This window comes from Myotis yumanensis, unplaced genomic scaffold (genome assembly GCF_028538775.1).
Source record: "Myotis yumanensis isolate MYYU_CA2020_CCGP unplaced genomic scaffold, mMyoYum1.0.hap1 SCAF_1, whole genome shotgun sequence".
NCBI lineage: Eukaryota > Metazoa > Chordata > Mammalia > Chiroptera > Vespertilionidae > Myotis > Myotis yumanensis.
The window spans coordinates 236,984,965-236,997,937 of record NW_027223752.1 but is presented as its reverse complement, the minus strand read 5'-3'; the positions used below and the strand labels follow the sequence as shown (position 1 = coordinate 236,997,937).

At 58.0% G+C, this 12,973-nt stretch overlaps 1 protein-coding gene across 2 annotated transcripts in view; it reads right to left on the bottom strand.

Annotated features, from left to right (window-relative positions):
- The window catches only part of EVC (EvC ciliary complex subunit 1), a 45,986-nt gene extending 33,356 nt beyond the window's left edge, over nucleotides 1–12,630 (bottom strand). For both annotated transcript variants that reach the window (XM_070399506.1, XM_070399514.1), the window contains exons 1-7: nucleotides 12,219–12,630; nucleotides 11,045–11,170; nucleotides 6,374–6,457; nucleotides 4,225–4,457; nucleotides 1,971–2,055; nucleotides 1,522–1,620; nucleotides 255–392 (exon numbers count right to left, since the gene is read on the bottom strand). In XM_070399506.1, the coding sequence (XP_070255607.1) occupies nucleotides 255–392; nucleotides 1,522–1,620; nucleotides 1,971–2,055; nucleotides 4,225–4,457; nucleotides 6,374–6,457; nucleotides 11,045–11,170; nucleotides 12,219–12,392 (939 nt within the window). In that variant the 5' untranslated portion in view covers nucleotides 12,393–12,630. The remainder of the gene's footprint in view (nucleotides 1–254; nucleotides 393–1,521; nucleotides 1,621–1,970; nucleotides 2,056–4,224; nucleotides 4,458–6,373; nucleotides 6,458–11,044; nucleotides 11,171–12,218) is intronic.
- Between the last annotated feature and the right edge of the window lie 343 nt (nucleotides 12,631–12,973).

Sequence of the window (12,973 nt, the reverse complement as noted above, 5' to 3'; positions counted from 1 at the left end):
TTAAATGATATGAAGGCCCATCTAAAACTTAAGCCAGAGGAATCGGTTATAACAATAAGACGCCTCCCTCTGAAAATCCTGGCCCTTAATGACACCTTCTCCATCACTCAATTCGGAGAGGATCCCTGGTTCCAGGGCCGACCCAGCAGGAAATCCCAGTGTTAAACACGTTTCTAGGCGCATCCACTCCCTAATCTCCCCGCTGGACTGTCCCCAAACCCCGGCTTTTACGCAGGAACAAGCCCATCACGTACGTTATCGATCAGCTGCTCGGAGTACTCCCTCTCCTTCTTCTCCACGTCCGCCAGCGTGATGTACTGGGAGTCGCCGGCGCCCAGCGTCTCCGTGTCTGACAGTCTGACCCGAAGTCCCTTTTCTAATTCCTCCAAATCCTGCAAAAGGCAAAAGAGAAAATAAAGAACAAGTTGGATGTGTCTTAAGTTCTGGAGAAAGAAATGCTTTTGTTTTTCACATTCTCATGGAATACTTATTTCTTCCCCCCGGGTAATATTTCTTAACCCTACGTCAGTGCTATGGGTTTTGTCCTATTTAAGGTTGGATGATAGAAATCGATTTTTCTCCTTAAACGTAGAGCCTCGAGAATGATGGATTATTCTCTTCTATAGTCCTCACCCCCCACAAAAAGTAGACCAGGCTTAGAAAGCAATGAAACAGCATCTTTCACTCTGAAGCCCTGGGAAATCAGATATTTAAAAACGCCCCAGCCTGAACAGGAAGTCCCGCCCACAGCAACTCCCTTGGACAGAGAACATGACTAACATTCTTCTCACTTTTCTGCCTCCAATGTTTTTTCCCATTTTAGCCCACATTGTGGTTTTTACATCTGTACTCATATCTGTATCTCTGTATTACGTTAAAAGTGTATCTATATATATATAAACTAGAGGCCCAGCGTGCGAAATCGAGTGGCCCCCGCCCACCCGCGTGTGCCCTACTGCGCCCGCAGCTCCACCCACCCACCCGCCACCCCGGCCATGCTCGCAGCCCTGCCCATCTGCGAGTGCCTCGCCATGCCCGCCTCGCCCACCCGCCTGCCTGCCAGCCGCCAGCCTTGCTGCAATAGGTGCCTGTGGGCTATGGGGGAGGGCCCGAGAGGTGCTCCATGCACCTCATGGTGACTGGTCGTTTGGTCGTTTCAGTCATGACGCCTCTTGGCCTTTTATTAATATGAAGCCTAAGCGACCATCCTACTGGCCAGTATCTATGATGCACACTGACCACCAGGGAGCAGGCACTCAACACAGGAGCTGCGGTGACTTGGCAGCGGCGGTTCTCACGTGACACACCTGGAACCGGAGAGGAGGGGGCCCGATTCTGGGGTGTGTCACCCGAGAACCACCCTCTCGCAACCAGGGACCCTGGATGTCAGAGAGCTGGTTTTGGCCTGATCCCTGCAGGCCAGGCCGAGGGACCCCATCGGAGCACGAATGCGTGCACCCAGCCTCTAATATTGTAATAAGCTATTTTCCAATTACCTGGAAATATAGATTGAAGACTTACATTTTCCTGTTTAGAAAGAATCTTCTGGTAGAATTCGTCATCAGGCTTCTTTCTCGGAAGGAGGTCAATGAGGCACATTTTAAAAATCTGAATAAACATCTATTGCCAAAGAAGGGAACGTAACAGAAACAAAGGTTTAAACAACAGAATCTCCCTCCCTCCTCTCCTTCCCCCCTCCTGCTTCTCTGTTTCTCTCTCTCTCTCTCTCTGCTTCCTTTTCTCTCTCGGTCTCTCTTTTTCTCTTTCTCCCTCCCTCTCTGGGTAAAGTGAAGCCGGCACCCACCCACAGACAGGAGCTGCCTTCCCAGCTTGGGGTCTCTTCCTAAGATGGCTCTTCCTCCCGAGGTGCTGGCTCTCTCTCCCCACACCCACCTCCCGGGGGTCCCGGCGCACGGTGCCCGGGTCGCGGTGCCGGAGCCCTGAGGGGTGCCGAGCCCCTCGCCACCTACCGAGTGCTCGTCCTGCCTCAGCACCGCGTCCAGCTGGAGCAGATCCTTTAAGTGGAGGTGATAGATGCAAAGGTCAAGGTCGGCGCTGCAAAGTCGCAAGAGGAAGCGAGACCTTTAGTGTCTGAGGTGGGGAGGGGGGTGACAGATAGGGCGTCCCTGCTCAGTACCAGCCTCGCGGGTCCTGCCCCCAGATTTTACATCCGCAGCGTGTGCGCGCGCGGAGATTCCCAATAGCCACACGGTCTACGAGACCAGTGTCAGGAGCTCTTTGCGACCCACTCGTGACCGGAGGGGACTTGGCCTGAACACCGAGGACGAAGCCGGAAGACGGCAGGTGGGAGAAAGACACTGGCACGTGCATCCCGTATCACAGGCCGCCTTCCTGAGGGCTCAGCGTGGACATCCTGTGCCCACCGTGCAGACGACGCTGACGCAGGACATCGAGGGCCGGAGAAATCAGTGTTGGTGGCGGTCACAGGGCCGGTCGGCGGCAGGGTGCAGGGAAAGGCTCTGCCTTCTCTCTGACACAGGCAAAGGCCTTTTGAATGACTAACCCCGAACGGTTAGATGTCCTCTAAGTCCAAGGCTCAGACACAGCCTCTCCCAGCGAGGAAAGGGGCTCCAGTCCAGCCACGTCCCTCCCGCCACGGGCCACCTGCAGGGTCCTCACCAAGCTCCGGTTCTGAGCCCACTCATGCCACAGCCCTGGCCGCGTCCACGGCCCCTCGAGCTCACCGAATGTCAGAGCAGACAGGCCTGAGGACCGGCCCGCCCCCCCACAACACACCCCCGCCCCAGAGTGAGTTTCTGGCCACTGACCACGAGCTGAGCCCTCCTCCAGGCTGGATAGTTTGAAGATTTTGAGCGTGGGCTTTGGAGATAAGGTGGTGGGGTCAAACCTGGTTCCATCACCATCTGCTGTGTGACCTTGGGCAGGTCACTAGCCTCTCTGAGACTCACTTTATTTTTTTTATTACTTCCGTAAATACATATTTTTATTGATTTCAGAGAGGAAGGGAGAGGGAGAGAGGTAGAAACATCAATGATGAGAGAGAACCATTGATCGGCAGGTGTGGCTCAGAGGTTTAGCATCTACCTATGAACAGGGAGGTCATGGTTCGATTCCTGGTCAGGGCACATTTCCTTCATAAAATGGGGCAAAGCTGCCCCCACCTGATAAGGTTGGCAGGGGGAATTAGTTCGTTGACCAGTAGTTACCATCACTGAACCGGTCCCAGGCTCCCACTGGCGGAAGAGACAGGGCAGGGGATGGGATGGACTGTTCCTTATGCTCATGCAATAAGTACCCCCTGCAAACTGCCTGGCACTCTGCCCAACACCCGGAAGGTGCCTACTCAGTGCTGGCTGCGATGCCGGGCACAGGCACGCTGGAAGGCGCCTACTCAGTGCTGGCTGCTATGCCATGCACAGGCACGCTGGAAGGCGCCTACTCAGTGCTGGCTGCGATGCCATGCACAGGGCATGCTGGAAGGCGCCTACTCAGTGCTGGCTGCTATGCCATGCACAGGCACGCTGGAAGGCGCCTACTCGGTGCTGGCTGCTATGCCATGCACAGGCACGCTGGAAGGCGCCTACTCAGTGCTGGCTGCGATGCCATGCACAGGGCATGCTGGAAGGCGCCTACTCAGTGCTGGCTGCTATGCCGTGCACAGGGCATGCTGGAAGGCGCCTACTCGGTGCTGGCTGCTATGCCGTGCACAGGGCATGCTGGAAGGTGCCTACTCGGTGCTGGCTGCGATGCCATGCACAGAGCATGCTGGAAGGCGCCTACTCAGTGCTGGCTGCGATGCCATGCACAGGCACGCTGGAAGGCGCCTACTCAGTGCTGGCTGCGATGCCATGCACAGGCACGCTGGAAGGCGCCTACTCAGTGCTGGCTGCTATGCCATGCACAGGGCACACTGGAAGGCGCCTACTCAGTGCTGGCTGCGATGCCGTGCACAGGGCACACTGGAAGGCGCCTACTCAGTGCTGGCTGCTATGCCATGCACAGGCATGCTGGTGACGTATCAGGGTCCCCTGAAGTCTCTCCGCGGCTGGAGCCTGACTCCTTAACTCCTATGCGGGTCAATACCACATGGCAAGTGACAGAGGGAGACAGGGTCCCACTCTGACACGGGGCGGCTGTGTGTCCCTGGCTGAGTTGCTTAACCTCTCTGGGCCTCTGTTCTCTGTTTCCTCCTCTGACAACCACATGCCTCATGGGCCCGCATCTTCCCTCCGCCCTCCTCACCTCTCGCAGGTCAGGGCCTCGGGGAAGCTGTGGACGCGGAGGAAGGTGCGGCGGAGGAACCTGTCGTCGCTGGCGGCCGAGTGGATGCTGGACGAGGAGCTGCACTCGTCCTTCTCAGCCTGGCTCAGGCTCCCCAGGCTGCTGCACGGCGACGCCTCCACCGGCTGGTTGGGCAGAACTACCTGCTTTAAGTTTTCATGCAGAGACGGGTTGGAGGAGCCGTCGGCCAGAGGCTGGGGTGGCAGAAGAGACATGGGACTCAGTGCACGTGACCATCAGGAGTCTGACGCGGTAATTCCACCCGTAACACTGGACAGTGGCTCCCGGGGCGGCCAGGCGGGCAGGGGTGGGAGTGGACCCGTGTCACAGCTCTCTTGTCCCCAAGAGGCCAAGGCTCTGCACCAGGCTCCCACCCCTTAGCTAGGAGCCTGTCTCTGCCCCGATGACCCCTCACCTGGCACTCAGCTGCCACCTGCCCGTGTCCACAGCAGCCCCCCGGCCCTGGCCCACCTGTCTCGCTGCTGTCTCAGACCCGGGGCCAGCTCTGTCCACTAACCCGCTGACCACCTAGCTCTTCTTCACCTGCACTGACGTGGGCGCCACCTCCTCTCCCCAGACCTGCCATTGCCCTGGGGTTGGCTCAAAGAAATGCAGTTCCTGCCATGACCTCAAGAGGGCGCAGCCTGAGCAGGGCTCTGCCCCCCAGGCTGAAACCCTCTCCCCGCTCTTTGCTGGGAGGAAGCAGCCGTACCCCAGACAGAGTCCAGAGCCTACCTTCTCCGACGCCCAGCCCACACCAGCTCCTACAGGCCTCTGTCCTCTCTGTGCAGCCTGACACCACACCATGTCCCTCCCAGACGGGGCAGCCTCCCGGGTGAGGACCATGCTCCCCTGACCCCGAGCCATGCCCAGTGGCCACTGGGGAGGTGGCCCAGCCGTGGGTGTGGTGCTGAAGAAATGCCCCTGCTCTGGGAGTGCTCCCCCCCCCCCCCCCCCCCCACACACACACACACACAGAGCTAAGGGAGGAAGTGGTTCCCAGTGTGTGTTCCAGGGAACAGGTCCATGAACTGCCACCTGTTTCTGTTCACCGTAAGGGTTCCCCGGGGAATCTAATTTGGGAAAGTCTGTGTGAACCAGGGTGGACTAGTTTCCTCGGGGTGGGAATTCTCAGAGCCTTCGATATGCTCTGGCTGTTCCCAGGCAAGTGCTGATCTAGGAACAGAACGGGTGCAGGCTTAGCTGTCACACACGGGCCTCAGCCCTGACGTCTACTGTCCGATTTAACCCAAACCACTGGGTGAGGCAGGAGGGCCCATTGCTCCCATTTCACAGATAAAGAAACTGAGGCCCCAGAAGTCAGGAAATGGCCTGCAGTACACAGCGGACCGGGGGGACTTCGGACTGAGTCGGGGTCCTGTCCTCTTTCCCGCCAGCATTTTCCTCAACTTTCTTGACCAGGAAACTCTTTTTCCCACAGAGCATCTCGCCGGCTGGGGGCTCCTGAGGCGCCAGGGGATAGCCCGCTCTCTGCGAAGCTCCCGGCTGGGGTATGAACGCCTGCCTTTGGTGTAAGGCCTGTAGCCGGGTGAGGGGGGTGACTGGACCCGCCTCTTTCTGCAGCAGCCTCGGGAGGTCATTAGCCCCTCTGGGCCTCAGTTTCCTCTGTGTAAGGTGGAGACGACAGTATTATTTATCTCATAGGAGCCTGTAAGGCTGGAATGCCGGATGCACGACAAACGCTTAGCACAAGGCCGGCCCCACCGCAAGTGTTCAGGAGTGTCAGCTGCTGGCGTGAACCTCAGGGTCTGGGAATGAGATGCTGGAAGCTGTGTCAGTATCGGTATTTGTATTAGTGTTGCTCGAGCGGGGTGGGCGCTGTCCTACTGTGCTGTCCCTGGTGTCCCCGGGTTACAAACACCATGGTGATTCCTTACCTCATACACCCAGGCACACCCTGGCCCTGACCACACTGCCACCAAACCCCTAAGTGCTGCTCGGTGACAAAGCCTCACGCTCATCCCTATTACACTGGCTGCCATAAACCCACAAGTAGAACCTGAACTGCCCATCGAACCCCAAGACTGCACCCCGACCTCCAGGGCACCACTGAGCGACTGGTTCCCGAGACGGAGCTCGGGCCTCTCACCCGGAACTTCTGGTTGATGGGATAGACGACTTTCGCCTTCAGTGCGAATGCTGTGACGTTGCTGTTGAAGGACGGCTCGCGTTCCTGGGAAGAAGAACAAACGGCATGGGGAGCTTCCGCGAGACGAAGGATAAACCGCCAAGGGTTTCCAAAGTGCCACACCGCGCTGTGTCGGCGGCCTGGGAAAGGGACCACAGGCTCACACAGGCCAAAGTAAGCACGCCCTCGGCAGAGGATGGATGATGGATAGGGGAACAGGTGGATGGACGAACGGACAGACAACAGGTGGGTGGATGGATGGACAGACAACAGGTAGAGAGATGGATGGACAGATAACAGGTAGAGGGATGGATGGACAGATGAACACACAGATGGATAAATGGATGGGCAGGTGAGTGGATGGATGGATAGATGGGTGGATAGATGGGTGGATGGATAGATGGATGGGCAGGTGAGTGGATGGATGGATAGATGGGCAGGTGAGTGGGTGGATGGATGGATGGACAAATACGTGGACAGATGAGTATACAGATGAATGTACAGATAGATGGGTAGATGGATGGGCAGGTGAATAAGTGGGTGGACAGATGGATGAATGAGTGAATTAATGGACAAATGGGTAGATAGAGGAACGTACAGACAGCTGGAAAGATAGATGGGCAGGTAAATGAATGGATGGATGGATGGATGATGGATAGACAGACGGACACACAAATAGGTGGGTGGGTATATGGACAGATGAATGGATGGATAGGTATGAATAGACGGATTGACAAGTGGGTGGATGGTGGATGGCTGGATGGGGGAGGGAGGGATGTACTGACAGATGTTAAATAGCACATGCATTTAATTCCAAGTCTTCACCTTTGGAAGAAATCAGGATTTAAATACCATGACAATAATGAACAAGAGCGTTCCTAAAACTGTGCACATTTTAGTGGAAAAGTCCGACTGAGTAATTTTAGCTGTGCCGCCGGCATAAACACTTACACGCGGCAGTAATCACGCAAGACTTGGGGTTAGACCCTCCCTCGCACAAAAAGCAGAGGTGGGCGGTCTTCTCACTCTTCTGAGCCTTGGTCCTCCCAGACAGAGCCCAGGTGGGTGCCTGTCCCCAGGACCGCGCAGGTGGAGCACCCAGCAAGTGGCCGCGCAGGTGAAGCGAGACCACGCAGCTGGAAGGGATGGCGAGGAGCCCGCGAGCAAGGCCCTGCTCAGGAACCGCCCCGGAAGCCTTCCTGACCGCAGCTGGATGGCTCTTCCCAGCCACTCTCCATCCCGCGTCTCTCACATCTCTCCCCTGCCAGCACGTCCCCCTGCACGTGGCAGAGTCGGTGCTGAATGAATGTTCTGGAAACAACCAGCACGTGGAAGAAGGTGAGCAGGCAACTAAGTCAGGAGCCTGGCGCCCAGACCTCCAGCCATCTCCACCCACCAGTTCGAAGAGGCTGGTGGGGGAAACCGCACCCACTCCTACTTCCCTGCTTTGCAGCTGAATCCTGAAGAAAGAGCTCCATGACAATGAGCGAAAAATACAGCTTTTCTACTTCCTCACAACGTGGAAGGTTGGAACAGCACCTGCCCGAGCCAGCACCAGGCCCCTTATGTCTCCTGAGAGGGTTCCCCATGAAGCCCCACTGAGCAGGGCAGGGAGGGGCAGGGCCCGGTTCTCGTCATTTCTGTTCGTCCCTTATGACTCGCAGAAATAGGCTTAGGTGACAAGAATGGGAAACCTCCCACATGTGCCTCATCCTTAAGCTCCCAAGGGTCTGGCAACAGCGGTTTCTGTCTCCATTTCTCACACAGGAGAGATGAGCACAGAGAGGTTAAGCCATGTGCCCGGGGCTGCACAGCTAATACATGCCAGAACTGGGATTTGAACTCAGATCTCTGGCTCCGGAGGGGCAAACCAAGGCTGAGAGGGCGACACCCTCCATTTCATCCTCCTGGGCAATCAGATGACCTTTTAAACATGCAGTTCCCGTCACTGCCCAACTGCCGACCCTCTTGGCTGCCCTCTGACCCCAGGGGAGGACCGCCCCCCGGCCCCCAGCATCCAGTCTCGCTCTCTGCTTTTTTAGGACAAAAGCAAAGAATGGCAGTAAGATGCAAAGTCTGTCTTCAGAACTGGTTACATAATTTGTGGGGCTCAGTACAAAATGAATACGGGGGTCTTATTCCGAAATGATTAAGAAGTTCAAGACAGCCGAGTCTGCGAAGCAGGGGCGGGCCCGATGGAACGCGGCCATGTGACATCACAGGCCTGGCTGACGTACAAGAGGAGACACCCATGCTGAGAATTCCACGCGAAAGCAGAGAGGGCGCGGCCACTTTAACCTCCTCACATCGAGTGAGAGGACAGAACAGAAGAGGTGAACAGTGGGAGGAAGGCCTGGTCCCTGCCTTCCGGGGGTTCATTTTCAGCGGGGAGACACAAAACAAAAACTGCGCTTCCTGTGAAAAGCATTGCCCGGCCGGCATGGCTCAGGGGTTGAGCGTCGACCTATGAACCAGGGGGTCTCGATTTGATTCCTGATCAGGACACATGCCTGGGTTGTGGGCTCAATCCCCAGTGGGGGGTGTGCAGGAGGCAGCCGATCCATGATTCTCTCTCATCTTTGATGTTTCTGGGTGTGTCTCTCTCTCCCTCTCCCATCCTCTCTGAAATCAATTAAAACAACCCATAGTTATGAGAAGAAAAGGATGTAGAGCAGTGGTGGCGAACCTATGACACGCGTGTCAGAGGTGACACGTGAACTCATTTTTTTGGTTGATTTTTCTTTGTTAAATGGCATTTAAATATATAAAATAAATATCAAAAATATAAGTCTTTGTTTTACTATGGTTGCAAATATCAAAAAATGTCTATATGTGACACAGCACCAGAGTTAAGTTAGGGTTTTTCAAAATGCTGACACGCCGAGCTCAAAAGGTTCGCCATCACTAGGGTAGAGGCTGGTCCAGCTGACACCTATGGAAGCAGGACCTGAGGGTGGGGCGCCCGGGCCTGTGCAGGAAAACGCAGTCCCAGCTGATGGTGTGACCCCAGCCACGAGGGAGACCTGAGACTGCTGTGGCTCTTCTGTCCTGTCCCCTGGGGTGCACCATCCCCTCGAGGGCAGGCCCAGGGCCGGTCACGGTGCCTGTCAGCGGATGGAGGCCCGGAGGCACTCAGCACGGCCTGGGGCAGGGCACAGGCGTCCGAAGCCTGCGGGCCCGGCTGTGTGGGCTTTCAGGGCTCCCCAGTTCAGAGCTCCCCCCAGCTCTGACGACCTCCTAGCACCAGCCACGCGGTCATTCAGGAAACTGGATGCAGCGGAAATTTCCATGTAAAACTTCCTCCGCCAAAGCAATGCCATTATTCAGAAATGACTGAGAGCAGGACTGAAGGGACGGAGAGGCCGTCTCGCCCACTGCCAGGCCAGGACGCAGAGCAGCGAGCCGGGGCTGGGAGCCGCACGCCCGGAGCCCGGGGGATTGTGTTTGCTTTGGGCTGACGTGAGCTATTTCTCCAGAGCTCAGACCAGGAGGGACAGGAGGCACCGTGCCTCGGTTCTCTGTGCCTTAGGGGACACGGGGGTCAGCTGGACGCACCCTGTCAGAATCAGTCCCCTGCCCAGTCTCGGAGGCGCTATTTGCAGAGGGCAGGGGCACCCGGGCAGCCAGTCCCTGGAGCGGGCAGATCGTTAACTCAGCTCTGGCAATTATTAGCCTGTCAAGGGCGTGGCCTGGGCACAGCTAAACAGTCCGCAGGGAGAAAACATGAGCGTGCCTCCTGGGAGGGGGAAGGCCGTGGCTCCCTGCACACACTGCTTCGGTCGGAATGATCCCAGGCGACTCATGGGGACCCCGGGAGCCGGCGGATCACTGTCATCATAAAGCTGAGAAACCTGAGGCTCAGAGAGGGTATGTTTCTTGCCCCACCTCACACAGCAAACAGGTGGCAGAGCTGGGCCTGGGTTCCAGGATCCTGGATCCCACCCAGGAAGCGAGGCTCCCTGGAGGCTCAGGCTGGACTGAGTGGGGGGCCAGGAAGGGGGTCCAGGGAGAATCCATCTTTGAATATCTCCGTCCAAGGCCCAGGACTCCACCTCCTGGATGTTTACTTAGTTTTTACTTAAAAGAAATAAAACAAAATGAAAACAAACAAACCTATACACACATTCACAGAGGCCTTATTAGGAATAGCGGCCACGGCCAGCGCCACGCCGGGCACATCCCCATGACGGGCCACGTGATCACAGGACGAATGACTGACAGGTGCAAGGACGAGGCTGCATCTCGAAGGCGAGACACGGGGAAACGCAGGCACCAGACGCACGTGTAAAAGCCTGGAACAGCGAGGCCAGCACAGCACTAGAAATGCTGCAGTGGTCGCCTCGGGAAGGGGCTGGGGTGGGGGGTAGCCCGGAAAGGGGCGCAGGGCGCTGGGGAGCTTTCCAGGGGGTGCAGCGTCTCTGACTGGGGTATCGGTGACAAGGGTGTACACAGCTTTCACTCATCAAACTAAGCTGAAAAGCTTGCCTGTTACTGTGTGTAAATGATGCCTCAAAAGGAAGCCCACTGGGACCTCAGCTCTGTCAGAGGCTCGTCTGGAGGACACCTGTGCTGGCAGGGGGGACAGAGGACCCCAGCATGCACCTGGGCAGACACATCCCACACCCCACTTACGTCCAGAGCCTCCGCATCCTTTGAGGCCCGCGCCTCTCTCTTCCTCCTCCTGGGCGGGGAGCCGGCTTCGGACAGGGTCTGTGCACTAGACTCCAAATTCTTGAGCAGACTCTGCGCGTCGTCTACCTAAAACCAAAGGTGGGGACGGGTTGAAGTGCGCAGCCCAGGGCCCCTACCCCCAGCGGTCACACTGGCTCGGCTCCGGGCTTCCTCCTGGCCTGTGTGCACTTCCCCTTCTCTCACTCCCACTCGGGGGCAGCCGCATCCTGCCAGGCTGTCCAGGGGTCACCCTGAGGAGCCCCGGAACCCCCTCTCAGCATGTCCTCAGGCCCCAGAGGAACACTTGGGTCAAAGCGCATTCCATCGTTCTTCAGGGCGGTGGCCCTGTAACCAGTGATGTCACGGGATGACTTTTCAGAAAATGTGTTAGATTGCCTTGAATCACAGAATGGCTTTATGTGAACGGCCAGTGACCGCACTTAGCAGATTCTGCATTTGCAAATTCGAGAGCTTGCTAAACTTTATCTGTAACCCCCCAAACCTGGCTACAGAACATGGCAGGAGAACCTGGATAGAGCCTGGCTGGAGAACCTGGCGACCTAACCTAGCTGGAGAACCTAGCGAGAGAACATGGCAAGAGAACCTGGACAGAACCTGGCTGGAGAACCTAGGGAGAGAACCTGGAGAGAACCTGGCTGGAGATCCTAGACAGAACTTGGCTGGAGATCCTGGACAGATCCTGGCTAGAGATCCTGGCTAGAACCAGGCGAGAAATGGACAGATCCTGGCTAGAGATCCTGGCTAGAACCAGGCGAGAAACCCAACCATGCTGATCAACTGAACGCTGCCTCCGTGTCCTTCCTTCTTCGCTGACTCCGTCCACACCTTTGGGGGCCCCTGGACCTGCTGGGGTTGGACCCCAACACAGGCCAAGCCCCCTGGGCTACCCGATGCGGAGGCGAGGCCCGGGGACTTGAGCGGTTGTTTACATCACGTGGCAGGCACCGCCTCCCGCATCCTCCTGGACCTAATGGGAGCCCTGAGCAAGGACCAGCTGCGCGCGAAGCCCGCCATCCCGCTCCAGGGGACGCAGAGCCCAAGCTCGCAGCCCAGGGACCTAGGAAACCCGCGCCCCGTGCGCCCCGCACTCTGGCTACCGGCTCGGAAGACCTACCTGGTGTCGGGGCCGCGGGCGCGCGGCGCGGCAGCTAAGCCAGAGGCCGAGGCCGAGGCCGAGCGCGGCGCCCAGCAGCACGGCGGGGGCCAGCAGCGCGGGCACCGGCTGCACCGCGTCCCGGCCCAGCAGCAGCCGCGCGTCGCTCCCGCAGTCCGCCCCGCCGCGGGCCATCGGGGGCGCTCAGGCCGCGGCCCGGCTGCATCCCGCCGGCCGGCAGGCACCGCTCCGGCCCGCCGTCCGGTGCACCGTCTCCGCCAGGTCGGCGACGCCGGACTCGGAGCCCGGAGCCCGGGCGGGCCAGGGCCGCTGCGCTCTCCCGACTTTCCGGCCTGTGTAGTCTCCTTCCCTGGTCTTCTTTCCCGGGACCCGGCGCTGCCTGAGCCTGAGGGAGGAGCCTGGATCTTCCGCCCAAAACTTTGAGCCGCCCCCGCCCCAGCCCTGCCTTTGTACTGAGCATGCCCGGAGGGAGCTGTTTTCCAGCCGGAGTTTTGGGAGGGTTCTTGGTTTCCCCTGGGCCTCCGGACTTCAGCGGAGAGGGGTGCCCATCCGCGGAGGAGGGCGTTGCTTGGAGCAGTTTACTGGGCGCTTACAGTCCGCCAAGCGTTCAGTCTGAGGATCTCTAACTTTCTCAGCAAACCTGGGGATGGAGGAGGCGTGGAGTGAGAGCCTCGGGACTCAGGGCAGGCCCGACTCCAGCCTGGCCTCCACCTCCACCCCTTGGCCACCTTGGGCGAGGCCACCACTGCCTCTGA